This window comes from Carassius auratus, chromosome 34, assembly GCF_003368295.1.
Source record: "Carassius auratus strain Wakin chromosome 34, ASM336829v1, whole genome shotgun sequence".
Lineage (NCBI taxonomy): Eukaryota > Metazoa > Chordata > Actinopteri > Cypriniformes > Cyprinidae > Carassius > Carassius auratus.
The window spans coordinates 21160375-21175549 of NC_039276.1; the positions used below are offsets into that span (position 1 = coordinate 21160375).

General features: G+C 35.0%; 1 protein-coding gene across 7 annotated transcripts in view; it reads right to left on the reverse strand.

The window, feature by feature from the left end:
• fmnl2a (formin-like 2a) overlaps positions 1-13524 on the reverse strand; it is a 62027-nt gene extending 48503 nt beyond the window's left edge. For 4 of the 7 annotated variants that reach the window (XM_026218602.1, XM_026218605.1, XM_026218607.1 and 1 more), the window contains exon 1: positions 13134-13523. In XM_026218602.1, the coding sequence (XP_026074387.1) occupies positions 13134-13247 (114 nt within the window). In that variant the 5' untranslated portion in view covers positions 13248-13523. Of the gene's footprint in view, positions 1-13133 lie in introns of all 7 variants that reach the window. The other 3 variants (XM_026218601.1, XM_026218603.1, XM_026218604.1) reach the window with 1 other exon arrangement.
• Between the last annotated feature and the right edge of the window lie 1651 nt (positions 13525-15175).

Here is a 15175-nt window from a genome sequence, read left to right on the forward strand (position 1 = left end):
CAAAGACAAGTCAGTCAAGTTTAAAATATCACTTTTATCATGTTTAATTCATTTTTGTTCATTATTAACTTGTCAGTTTAAGTCAACTTTAATGGTAAAAACTGAAAATAATAATAATAAATGAATAACAGTTTACAAATTGATATTTAAATACATTAGCGTTCCAGTTTTTAATCAATAAGGTTCTCATTATTTTTTATGCTCACCAAGCCTGTCTTTATTTGGTCAAAAATACAGTAAAAGGGCAATATTATACATATTATTCCACATAAAAATAACTGTTCTAAATAACTGTCACATGATCCTTCAGAAAACATTCTAATATGTAACTTTTTATTGACCCCCAGAAAAATAATGATAATTGAACAGAAGTATATAAATTATAAATACTGTCAAAGTATTGTTTATTGAGAGTTCATGATATCCACTAATGTTAGTGAAGCATGTAAACTAAAGAAAACAGTTCTTTTGGGTCGGGTCCAAAAAGCTGTGTCTGAGCATCACTAAAGATTTAGTCCAAACAGTGGAGACAGCGAGTTCACCTCTGCAGTGAGTTCATAAGAGAGAGAGACGGATGAACACCCCTGCTGGGTCACAACATGGGGCGGAAACGGCCACGGGTTAAACCCACTCGAGCACAACAACAGACGTGAGCAGATCACAAGAATAAGAAGCGAAGTGACTCTCCGCTGACATGGTTCATTACATCTTAAGAGTCCTGGAAGCCCAATCATTAAAGCAGATGAAGCAATGCCAATCTGAAGATTAATGAGTATCTTCTTCCAGTAAGAAGTGTATCAACTAGTTTCAGCCTTTGATGGCATGTCATTGAAAGCATTGTAGACAATCTCAGACATGTCTGTTGAAGGAATGAACGCAAGGGCCAATCAGAGGAGTTCAGTCAACACCCAAATCCTTCCATCATGACCAACAGATTGTAAATTCAATGCAAATAAGAGGTTCACTGTGCAGTGTTGTTGAAGAGTGCAGAACTCAGTCAGTGCTAAACTGAAGTGATTGACAAAAGAAAATCTGATACTACGTTAAGTCTTTAAATTCTTACCAATAGACCTGCCACTTCTATCTACAGTATGTAATATATAATGTGTTTTGATTTTTCTTTGCTCTTCATTTTATTACTAACCTTTAACTTGATCCTGAAAAACTATGTTTAAAGGCTAGTATTTTTTTTTTTACTTAATAATAATAGCTCATTGATCTAATAATAAATAAATAGTCATAATAGTCATAAACTTTTTTTTAATGTTTTTAATTGGCACTGAGAACTATGCCATATTGCCGTATTAGTAATACAATGTTGTGTATTGTGACAACACTTACTCATATATAAACAGGTTACTTTCCATATTAGTTTGCATGTCTGGAAACCCCATGTGAGTCATAACCTTAAGGTCGAATCACTTTAGTTTCATTTAATCGAGATATCCTCGGTCACACATGAATGTCAACAGTGAACTGCATTTGGTTGCTTTACATGTCCAACAGACAGCCTCTTGTCATCTAAGTGGACAGTTCCTGACCAGAATAAGCAGCACTTTTCAAATCTGGCCGTGAGTCTATAGGCATCAGCTAGGACTCACACAAAACGTGTTTTCCTTATGCTTCATTGTGAGCACAAGGACACCAAGTACCAGGATACTGAAACGCCATGAAAACAAACCTCCCTAAGATCAGATGACAAGAACTTGCATTTGCTAGGTCTACACAAACCAGTTATTCAACAGTTGTGTTCACTCTCTTCTTCATCTCTTTCTTATTGAATAATTAAGCACTTAAAAGCTCAGAATAACATCTGGATTCACAAACACATCACCCACACACACTTCCACACACATCTGTGCACGCTGGAGTTTCTCGCAGCTGAAGCGTCATCCTGAGTCCTCCCATAATGCACTGCATGCCAGTGATGAGGGCAGAAAGCCCAGCATCCAGTGTTCAGTGATGAAGATCCGTGACATCACCTCCTCACACTCAGTACAGTATGGGACACACACAGGACACAAACGAGCCGCTCAACAACGAGTTAATCAGTACACAGATATACTTCAGGGCTATAAAGCAGTCATAAAACAGGGTGAACCTTAGCTTTTATGAGCGGGAATCAACAGGCAGAACTACTGCTACTAGAAGTCACAAAAATGTTTTGTTGCTATAAATTAAAACATATAGGTTGGCTTTGTGACGTTTACTACTATTTTTGACTTGAATAAAACAAGCTAATTTCAATGTTTAAATTTAAAGGTGTACTGTATTGATATGCATATGCTGATGATGATGTTTATTATGATGATGATTTATTTATTTATTTATTTTTTTCTCAGGCATCCAGCATGTCGAGGCCATAATAGTACACAGAGATTTAATAAACTTCATGGATGAGAGATAAATGTTAATGTAGTATATGTTTACTTTGATGGAAAATGTGTCTGTGACATACTTACATTAATATACTAACTTGTCACTTTGATGAATCATAAGATCATATTTCATTTCTCTTTAAAACCAAACTGAAATCCCTTTTGAGTCAAATAAAAAGTGGACTGACCTCAAAAGAACTTTCACTTATGTTTCACTTTCATTTATGTTGGCGTTGGACTTGAAACTCTACTCCGAACTCATTTTGGTCAAACTAAAACCCAGAAGTCTAAAAGCCTATTAATTATAATCTAACTATTTTATTTAGATGCCAGTGCAACACTTCAATTTTTTTTTTTTACTAATATTTTTATTTTATTTCAGTTAATGAAAACAATTTAACAATACATTTTAAAGTTAATAATAACAACAATTTTGACAATAGTTCTAATGCCACTTATTTTAGTATTATTAATACACTATTATAATATTTATTAGTGATGTCAGCAAATAATAAAAAAACGAACTGCACATTTTTTTCTGAAAATAATTGTGGTTAAAAGTTACAAGATTCAATTATACTTTTATCTTGCAATAATTTCACATTCAATCTTCAAATTAATGTAGAAACAATTTTTAATATTTGTTTAATGCTATCTTTCTTTATCACTGAATGTGATTATCACTTATACCAATACGACTACTTATGTCTTTATGGTTTTTATTTGTATGATTTAATCATTATTATTATTATTATTATTATTATTATTATTATTATTATTATTATTATTGTTGTTGTTGTTGTTGTTGTTGTTATTATTATTATTATTATTATTATTATTATTATTTGCATATATTAATAGCCATTCAGTGTAGTTGAGAACAATCAATTTCAACATTTAGAAGAATTTTAAAAATAACAACTTAAAACAATCTCCACATAAACTGTTAAAAACATATTTAGCTACCTGTACCCTTCAACAAGTCCGAAATGTATAATAATTGAATAAAGTTATCAAACACTAAATTCTAAATTAAATAAAGGTGAATCCTCTTTTTTTTTCTTTGATTAACAGACATTAATGCAGCTGGGTTATTAGGTTATCATATTTTCTGGTTATCATAGGTTATCATAGCTGCATCTAAATAAACTCCATTCTTGACAAGAAAAAAAAGAGACAGACAGAAGCAACCTTTGTGAGTGTGGTGGCAAACCCTAGCTCTGCTCCTGTGTTAACTGAGTATATATATATATATATATATATATATATATATATATATATATTTGTATTACTTCAACAAGAAATCACTAGGTTTTCTTTTTCTCTCTCCCCTCCAGCTAGAGTTGATATTCTTCCCTGCTATGGCTAATTAGCTCAGAGAACAGGCATCCACAAAGACCTCAAAGACCCTAAACGACCCCGTGGGACCCCGGATGGATGGATGGATGGACAGACAGAAGAGAGGAGTGGAGGGTACTGTATGTTCGTGCCAGGCTCTGTTCTGAGAGCTAATAAAGAGTGTGTGTTTGTCTGGAGGCTGCATAGGAGACACAGCTGTTCTCAAGCGTCTGCTGAAGATTGAGCAGCTATTGTTCATTTAGATTCATTAAGAGTCAGCAGGAGAACAGGCCTGTGACCACAATACTGATCACACTCACACAACACAGACACTGCTTACACACTAGAAAACTTTCTATCTATCGATCAATCTATATATGTGTGTGTTTGTTTGCAAAGCAGAAAGAGGGTAGCATTATTGATTTATTGTATGTAAGTTATATGCACTACCATTCAAAAGTTTGGCTTACTTATACTTACTGAGGATGCATTTACATGCAACATACAGTTAGAAAAAAAAATAGTATAATTTTAACTCTTTTCTATTGTTATAGTATATTGCAAAATGTAATGTATTGCTGTGATCAAAGCTGAGATTTTAGCATCATTGCTCCAGTCTTCAGTGTCACATGATCCTTCAGAAATCATAATAATATGCTGATTTGCTGCTCAAGAAAAATAAAAAATAAAAATGAAAACCATGATCCTTTTTTTTTAAGGATTCTTTGATGAAGAAAGTTCAGCATTTATCTCAAATAGAAATCTTCTGTAAGATCATGAATATCTATATGAATGTCTAGTTTTGATCATTTAAATTTGTCAGTCAATGCTGAATAAAAGTTTTCATTTATTAAAAGAAACGCCACAAACTATTGAACGCTAGTATATTTTATCATGTATCCAAAAATGTGTTTTATGTGCTTTTTCTAATCAAGCCAAAATTAGACAATGCTGTGTTACACCAAAGGACATAATTTAAGTGTAAGATGTAGTTAATTAAATTAACAAATGCACAATTAGCTTTTTTCTCTTTGTGATGCATTGATATGAAACCATGTCTTGAATTCTCCTGGCTGTGTAAATACGGTCATAAATGATTAAATATACACAAGAAAGACAAGACCAAATGCAATTCAGTATGGATATAATGTAGATATTATTCCCTGCAGCAGTGACATCAATGTCTGTCAGTTCAGTCAGTGAAAGATTATCAAACGTTCAAATTTTCAAATGTATTATAAGGTTAAAAAAAAAAATAATTACCAAAATCTTTGGAAACAGAATATCAATATAGTCTTGCTTAACAAACACTGTGTATGTTGTTGTCTGGAGCACACAATTATGACATCACTGTGATGTAATACTGATGTCATCTACTGTTTTCTACATATTGTTTGGCACCAGTGATCACTCTTAATGCTTCACACACATATATTCCTCTTCTCCATTGTTGCACAACAACACATTTGATAAATAATGCCCTTATTCTTCTAATGAACCACTGGCATTTAGAAAAGTAGAGTAGACAAATTCAATGCACAATAGAGAATGCTAGTCTAGAGAGCAGTCAGCAGGCTGCACATTGCATTACGATGCCAAACAACTAAACTAATATGATTACAGGAGTAGCACACATTTGCATGCACTATACTAGCAGATGGGGCCAGTTATCACACTGGGGAGGTTGTAACAGAAACTATGAGATTATGAGTCAAATGTTCAGTATGAATGGTGTCCTCCAAACTGAAACTCAAATGTAATAGTAAGAAAAGACTTTTGGAAAAATTGTTGGGTAAGAAGTGAACGTAGTAAAATGAGTGCAGTGTTCCCAGGACGAGGTTAAACAGCAGCTGGGTCACTGTGTTTAACCTTAAAACTCATAAGTAAAACATTTTGTTGGTCAAAACAATGGTTCGATATATATTAAAGTTTGAAAAATTGATTCTGTTACTGTTCTAGGCTGGGCTGAGTTTCCCAAATAGCTTTGTAAGCATAAGATGTTCGTAAAAAACGATCGTACGACTGATCTTAATATTATGGTCTGTTTCCCAAAAACATCGTAACTTAAGTAGCACTTGAAAATCATTGTATATTTACGAGTGCTCTGGAATAATCGTAAAGCCCCAAGTGCAGATTTATGCAGTCACCTGCAGGACAATTAAACGACTGAGAAAAAAAATTAACAAAAGAAGTAATGTTGGAAATATGCTTCAAACACTTGGGGGAAAAATCTGTCAGTGATTTGCTGACATGCAAGAAAACCAGATATGTACTGGACCCGGAAATAACATCTGTCTTTCTTTCTCTATACTGTATATAAAGTATAGTATATATTATTATGTAAAGTATAATATTATACACTATAATATAATATAATATAATATTGTGTCATATTTATTATATTCAAGTTGTCTGGAATTCAGCATTAGGTTAACATTTCAATAAACGATTGTGTACTACAATTACTACCGTTCTATAACGTAACATTTCAGTACTTGACTTCTAAGTAACACTTAAAGCATAGATACGCGCAATTCCTTTAAGTGCATTTTTGGGAAACGCACGTGAAACAACAACAAACGATCATAAAATGACTCGTGGAAAACGTTCTTAAGCGATAAGATCAATCGTTATCGTTATCATTAACACATGCTGCTTTTAAACTATTTCTACTGAATAAAGCACTGTAAAATAAATAAATTAATTACTTAAATAAAAAAAACGTGTTACCTTTTTCCATTTCTGAGTTCAGACTACTTTTTTTAATGTTGTTGAAAAACCAGTAAATCGAATACAATGCCTTGTTTTAATGACATGTTGTGGAAAATGTTCAACAGCTTTTCCCATGTCAAGACTTTAAGCTACTGTACAGTATGTGCCTCTACAGCCTTATTGTGTTATTCAAGCAATCTTAGAGATATTGTCTGAAAATCTCCTTACTTTCTTCATCACTAACACAACTTCAGTTCGTCTGTGAAGTTTCTTTGTTCATTAGGATCATTCTCTCTATTTTTAACCAGATCTAAATTCTCAGAGGGGATTCTGTAAAGCCTGTAAAGGCCCCCTCTTCACAGGAAAAACAGCCTCAGTGTTTAATTCACAGCATCTGGCTAACAAAAGCACACTGACTGATCCTTTAATACCGGGCTCAAGACTCGGCTCACTCTGTGTGGCCCGCACCCCACTCAAAAAATGGCCTTCCCTTCTTTTGACAATCAAACTGAGAGATCAAAATGAGGCTCCTTTTTGCATCGAGCACAATCACAGATGAATGAGCTAACTGTGGTAACCATGATACAAAAATCACTACAACATGTACTCGAAGAAAGAAGACAATCACAACGTGGATCTCTTTAATATCTAGACAATAATGAGCTTAATTTGAGAGCAAATGGACAAAAAGACCTTTGTAATCTCCCATGAGTTTCTCAAATCTCTGATCAGATTTGCCAAAGTCTGTAGTCAGAATTAAGAGAACATAATACGAGTTCAAACATTTCTCATTAAAATCTTTCAAGTGTAAATTGCGCAATCTATTCCATCCACAGTTGCTTTAACCGTTTAGCAATTGCAGTCTATGCATTCCATTTAAACGTGTTACATTTCATTATTTAGCTTTTCATCAACTCATGAACGCTTCTGCAGTTCTTCTCTCACAAACCCTAGTTTGGGAAACCCTGATCTGGTTAATAGTATCGTTAAACAATCCTTTGCTTTCGATGTTTAACCCTGTACTATTCACACACAACCCAACAATCAGATTTAAAAAAGACTTGCATTTGTTCGGCATAATAAAGCAGAACAAATATGATGTTAACCCACTGATTAAAACAAGCCTTTTTAAAGTAGTGATCTGAGTAACTGTGTAATAACATCCCATTCACTCCAGCAGAATCCTACAAGAGGCAGAAGTGCAGAGAGGGTGTTACCACAGCATTTCCATCAAGGGATTCAAGTCAAAACTACTGCATTTTTACAGACATAAGTCACCTTCCTGCAGCAGAGTGATAAATACTCGACAGTAAGCCAACACTTGACTCATTTTAGGGGGGCTTGGTGCTCTAGATCTTTCCAATTATATGAAATCTAATGTCTGACTTAACAATGTTAGATTTACGGACACATTGCATAATGTATGCATAAGACACCACGGTCCACTTATAAAAAGCCATCTGTGCTTGGCTTTACTCAAGCTCATGACGTCATTTTTAAAGGGTGAAATGAAAAATAAATGTAATCTTAAATTTTGCCTCTTCCGAAGCACAACTTTAAATGTCTTATTTAAAGTCATTAAAGTCAGTCCTTGTGTTTTGGGTTATCCTGTTGTTTCTCAGATTAATTACTCATGGCAAACCTGGCTGTCTTTTTACAAGCAATAAACCTGCATTGTGAGACACATTCCTTTTTAAAGCCATAGTGAAACACATCGTGATGTCCTTTACCATGCTGCGTGCGACTGCTATGGTTACCTTACTAATGCTGGTGTCATTTGAGTCTGGGAGACCTTACTCAATCACAAATGTAGCTTTGGCTCCAGCCAGAAGCATGCACTGTATATTGGCAGACACCACTTTGGATAAAAGAGTGAAACTGATACCAAGAAACAGCAAGATACCAACTTGAACCTTGATTAAACCTGGAGATTAGATGATTTGAGTTGATACGTTTGAAATTGTACAAAATATTCTCAGATCCCAGTTTAATGTGCAATTACATGAAAGTTGAATTCCCCTGAAATGTGTAAACTCTGTTGCACTATCAAAACACATTTGTTTGAGCCAATAGCAGATTGAAAATATTGTTCAGACACTAGACGTCTTTAAAGGTGAAGACTCTCTTTTCGTTCCATTAGACCTGTTATAGTTGTGTCTGCATAATAAACTGGGATAAGAGAAAATATGTTAACAATAAGGCTTCACACACAAAGTCAAGTAGCAAACAGCCTTGTATTCATGGACGAGGTCACATTATTGTGTTCCTGTGAGCTTTGATTTCACAACAGTAATGAAGCACGAAACCATGAAGCAAGTTTAAAGGGTTTTCTCAGTGGACGTTAGTTAAAAGGACACTCCCTTCACTGTATTATAGTAGAAATAGTAGATGATGATGTTGACTAAGAGTGTGCAGCAAACTTTCCATCAAACAGCATTTACATTTATTTATTTATTGGAAATCTAAAATGTACAAAGCTAAATCTTCGACTACGTCTTGAATCTTTCAACCATTTGAATGTTTAACTTTACATATAGTATATATTACATATATATATAGATATATATACAGTTTATAATTTTAATCCTGGTGTTTAAAAACTCTGTGTACTAGAGTGTAAAAACTCTAAAATTAGTGAATTAAATTACACTTTGACTGAGTTTCACAATCAGTTTGTTCTACAAAATGTCAGCCAAAAGCAAAGTTTGACCAAAAAGAAACCTAAACATTCAACTGAATCCCTGAAACCTCAAAATCCAGCATCTAACGTCAGGATCTAACTAATGGAATAAAAAGTGCTAACTCCACGAAACATTATGAGCTGAAAATCATTCTGGCCCAGTTGGACCCACAACATCTTTCCACAACCATGAAACAAGCTAAGAACATGTAAAAAGCCAATAAACAAAAGACAATAAATCTGACAATTATAATTCTAGCCAAGGTCAGAGACTGTGTGCTCACATCCATTAAAAAAGTGTGGGTATTCGGATGCACTAAGCTACACCAGATCTATATAACTGTACAAAACTTTATATTTCAGAGGTGTATATGTTGCCCCCAGTGAGGAGTACACCACTACTTGGGTGTTGGACCCCAATTTAAGTTCAAGACCATTAGCCTTTAAAAATCAGACCATCTTCTTGAATCTGCTGATCAGGACGACCAGTGGATGCAAGCAGCACTCAAGCAGAAGTCGATCGTGACAAGGCTCTTTCTTGCTCAGTAAGGCAACTGGAAAGGTACGTGGGTTGGCACGCAGCAGGGCTTTAATAGCAGTAAACACCACTCAAAGCTGTTATTACAGTGCTAAAGTGTCCCTAATGTCTCAACCACAGCCTGCCAAGAAAAAGACATCATCTCTGTGAGAGCCTGCCAGTCTCTGACAGGACAGATGTGTGCTCTGTATTTCTGAGAGTATCACTATATTTGAGGGCTTTTCAGAAGGCTGCTTTACAATCACTTAAGCATAAAAAACATGAAATGCACTTTTTATTCTTTATAACTTTGAATGAATAAAGCAGGCTGATTTACAGTGCCACTAGAAAATGATACATATTTTCTGTATTTCTGCATGAGTTTTTCCTACATTCTTATAATTAGAAAAAATAAAATCTTAGAGGTTAAGAGTTAAGAGGTGTTAAGAGTGGTACAATTGTTAAACATCAGGTGGGAGATTAGCAGTTACAAGTCATTTTTACTATTGTAAAACCGTAATAAATATGCTTTCTAATGGATGGGTTCTATTTTTTTATCATGTTAATGTTTATATCTTAATATCTTACTGTCTTGTATTCATTTTTATGTATTTTTTTTTTATTAGAACTGGGCAATAATATAGTTAATATCTTGCGATGCAGTTGAGATTTACTATGTAGATTTATGTGTTTATACTGTATAGCACTTTTCTGATAATATAGTGTCATTAACATCTTGTGACAATATAAACAATCACGGAGACAAGATTTGCGATATGGATTGTTTTACATGAGTATAATGTATGTAAGTCGAAAGTACTGTATATAAATGTTAAATATATTGCCAATAATAGGGTCTGAATTATACAATATTATTGTATATTAGGGGTGTAACGATACGCGTATTCGTATTGAACCGTTCGTTGAACTAATTAATTATATTTGAAAAAAAAAGTTAAATATAATGATATGCTTTCAAAAAGGTAGCCCACTAACCCAAACGACGTAACAGGCAACGCCCCTGACACCCCCGAAGAAGAAAAAAACACCAACTGATATGTTTATGTTAGGCTACTCAGTCAGGCGCTCGCTCACTCAGTACGCGCTGAGTGAGCGAGCAGTTCATGCACGTTAAGCGGTGGCCAATGCGTTTAACAGACCAGAAATAGAAGATCCTCCAGTAACCAACAGGTCTCGTGTTTGGGTGCACTTTGGATTCCCTGTAAGCCATGGTGATGGCAAGAGAGTGGTGGATAAAAAAAAAACAACGGTATGTTGCATCTGCTAAATGACAATAGGGTACACCAGCGGGAATATATATATATATATATATATATATATATATATATATATATATATATATATATATATATATATATTTTTTTTTTTTTTTTTTTTTATGTGATGTGATGTGATGTGATGGCCACAGTACACCACTGTAGTTCCACACATGGCTATTGATAAAGACTGATACCGATCATGATAGCTAGTCAAGACAATAGCGTTCCCAAGCAGTGCTCTGTGTGGTGTGTATCAAGACCATGAGGGCCAGGTGATTTAGAAACACACAGATTAAGTGTGAGAGCTTCCAATCTGCTCGAAACAGACAGTGACATAAGCCATGACTGACCAGGATTCATCCGGTCAATTACCTCAACAAGAACACTGTGACTGCTATTAAACAACCACAAACAAAGACAAGTTACACACTCACAGAGAGAAGGTGGCCAAAAGCACAAAAGTTAGGAAGCCAGAAAGAGAGAGTTTTCTAGCTAAGGATATTGAATGGAAACCTCAATTTGTAGAATAACCACAGCCTGAGGGTCTGAGAAAGAAAGAGAACCAAACCAAATCCATTGCTTTAGGGGCTGAATGAACTCCCCCGGTCTGGCACTAGCTGGTTTCCTTGACGAAACCTCCAGCTCTCTGAATAGTCTGTGTGAGTGTGTGTTAATTGAAAGGGTTTGTCTAGTGCAAGTGAAGCATTAGATCTGACCTACATTTATATGTCCCCATAAAACCAAGCCTAGCAGACGGCCAGAACTCAACACACAGCACACTTCAGGTAGCTGCATACGGATCTAATACATTCCTCTCATTCTTCAGACACACAGAGGCAAAGGATCGTAGATTCCAACTTCATGACATAATTTCTGTGCCATATTCAAATCAGCATTAAGCTAAAAAGTAAGGAATGTTTGGAAACAGCTGTTCTAGACAATGGCACATGATGAAGGAGTTTGATGACGTCTTGACAATGGCGGTATTAAATACACTCTAAAAAATGCTAGGTAAAATACAATGAAATGTGGATTAACCCAGCGATTTGGTTGTTTTGACCCAGTGGCTGGGTTAAACATTTAACCCAGCTGTTGGTTGAAAACAACCCAGTTGCTGGGTTCATTCCTATTCCACCCATCATGCTTTTTAGAGTGTTTAATAATATTAAATAACAAACTATTTTGTATCTGACATGTAGTTATTTGATTCTCTGGAAAGGAGTGGTGGAAGTCAGGGATAAGCTAACTTTCCGATGACAGAAGTGGGACAACCCATCTAGAGATTTCAAGGACATTTCATTTGCAGTTGCTCTATCATCCAAGCTGAAGTTGCAATAGGTTACTGAACATCTCTGAACAAAAAACCCAGAGAGACACACCTGAGTTTCAAACAAAAAGAACCATAGGACATTGTATCATGGTGTTACCATATTCTCTGAAGCACCAGTTAATAATAATACAGCACATTAAATACAATAATTACATTTTAATACCATGGTATATACCAAAGTATACGGCTATTACCATCAGACACCATCAACCATGGAACTGTATGAAACATCATTTATAAACTGATGACAGACCAGTGTAAAAAACAGAATGGTGGCTAGCTACAAGTAAATAGAATAGAATAGAATAGAATAGAATAGAATAGAATAGAACTGCAGTATAATGTAAGAAGGCAAAGTAAACCTCTTTAAATGTCAAAAAGTGATCTGTGTAATTTTGAATGTAAATATATAAAACAACTACTACCAAGTGAAAAGAATAGAATAGCATTAAAAAGTAAAATGGCAAAGTAAACATATATTTATGTCTTATAAAACAGATTAATATTTCTTTGAATGTAAATAAATGGAATGGAATGGAATAGAATGGAATAGAATTGCAGTCAAATGTAAAATGGCAAAGTAAACATGTCCTTAGATGTCTACAAAAGCGATTTATTTAGTTTGCCTGAAAATAAATAAACGAGCAACTACGCTACCAAGTACAGAATAGAAAAGAGTAGAACTGCAGTAAACGTAATATGGCAAAGTATCCTCTTTATATGTCTAAAAGGGATACTTTTGTATTTAAATAAATAAAACAACTTCTACAAAGTTAATAGAATAGAATAGAATAGAATAGAATAGAATAGAATAGAATAGAATAGAATAGAATAGAATAGAATAGAAGTGCAACAAAGAAAGAAGTCAAAAGAAAGTTGTTTTGTCATTAGTACAGACCAGGACGAGCGCAAATCTGTCCTCCAGCTCGGCCGGCTCGGGCATGGGCAGTTTGAGGGGCATGTGGTGTCCTCTGGGGTCAGTGTGCTGGTTAATGCTCCCTGCGTTCCCCATCTCTTCTTCAATATGTCAATCACACTCTTATTCTACGGGTTTGTCCTGTATGTGTCCGGTATCCGTTATCACTGTCTGCCCGACTTTATCTGAGCTTGAACACTTCATGGAGGTCAGCAGCAGCAGCTGCATTATAACTTCACACAGGCACAAAGAGCGCAAATATCGTGTCCTATTCGCATATTACCCAATGTCCGCACCACTCCCAGTGAGCTCTTCTGTTCTCCATGATTCAGACTCTGAAACGCACTTCAGCAGACAACTACAGGCGCTGGCTCTTCAGCTCCGCCCCTCAAGCGTGTTTACCAATCCTACTAAAGCGAAGGCAATGCTCATGAATAATTCATGAGAGCCGCTTGGTAGGCGTGGCTACATTATCATAAAATCAGTGCCAAGAGTCCTTTGAATTATTGATTTATAGTCTATTTACAACATACGCAAATAAAATACAGTTCAATAGTTCTCTTTTTCACTGAACAACAACACTAGGCAACAGAAAAGATAAAGAAAAGAAAATAAAAAAAAGAAAAGAAAAGAAAAGAAAAGAAAAGAAAAGAAAAGAAAAGAAAAGAAACACGTGAGGGAAATAAAATTTGCATAAACAAGACAGAATGTAAAATACTGTACAAAAATAATTAAAACGCATATAGGCTATATTTAATAATTGTGACTTTTCATAGTTGTTTATATCTCACAGTTGCTCCTTAATGTAAAAAAATATCCGATGTTGATGCATCTCCAGAGGAGAGAGTATACAGTATATTTTTTTAAACATATATTTGTTAAAAGTTAATTTTTAACAAAAATTAGCACTTTTTGATGTCTAGCATAATTTGCTAGCTGGCTTACGTATGTATTTACAACCACCCATTTGAGTCATGTGATGGCACAGTGTGTGATACTGTATGGTTAAATGCTGGGAAAGCGCAGTCACGTTGATGCAGTAATATCTTCTGTACTTTCAGACACGAGCCTCCTAATATGAGGTCGGAGAGACCAGACTTCATACAAAAGAGAAAAGAGACACAGGCAGCCCACAGCTGCTGAAACCGAAGACGCTGAGAGAGACCCTCGGAGGCCCAAATGCACTACAAGGACTTATAAAATGCCAAAAATAAAGGAGAAGAATACAATCTCTGTTGCTGGACAGATGTTTCTAAATTTGTCTGCGAGCCAGATGAAGGAAGCAATGTTCTTAAACTCCACACACTCCATACAGGGACACAACACAGAGACCACATTGTGTGGGACGATGGCACTCGTTTTAAACCATGTTTGCTGTGACCCAGACCAGGATTGAACTCATTTCACAGTCAACTCAACAATGGGAGCTGGAATGATGTGCTGATTAGACGTGATATCAGTACTGGCTTAAATGATGATTCTCCAGTTAGGAAACATAAATCCTCTTATATTTTAACATAGAGTAGATAATTAATGTTTTGTCTAACTGTTGCAGAATAGCAGAAATGTGTTATGCCAAAAATATCTCGAGACAACAGATGGGAAAAGTTGAATAAGACATTGAATGTAAAGTTGTGACACTAAAGCGCCATCTGGTGAAGAGTGTACTCATAGTAGCCTCAGTGGATAGGCTTGTTTTAAATAAGTATGCTCCTGACTATATTTCAGGATGTCTCCAATACTACCCAAAAACTATCTCTAACAAAATGTTAATATTTTCATAAAAAAAAAGGTCACACTTTATTTAAGGTATTTATTTATTTATTTTCACTATTAACTAACCATTAACTATGACTTTTGCCTCGATTAACTTCTAATTTGCTGCTTATTAATAGTTTATAAGGTAGTTGTTAAGTTTAGGGTATTGGTTAGGATTATGGATGTCATGCATTATATGCATTATATGCACTTTATAAGCACTAATAAACAGCCAATATGTTAACAATAAACATGCTAATAAGCAA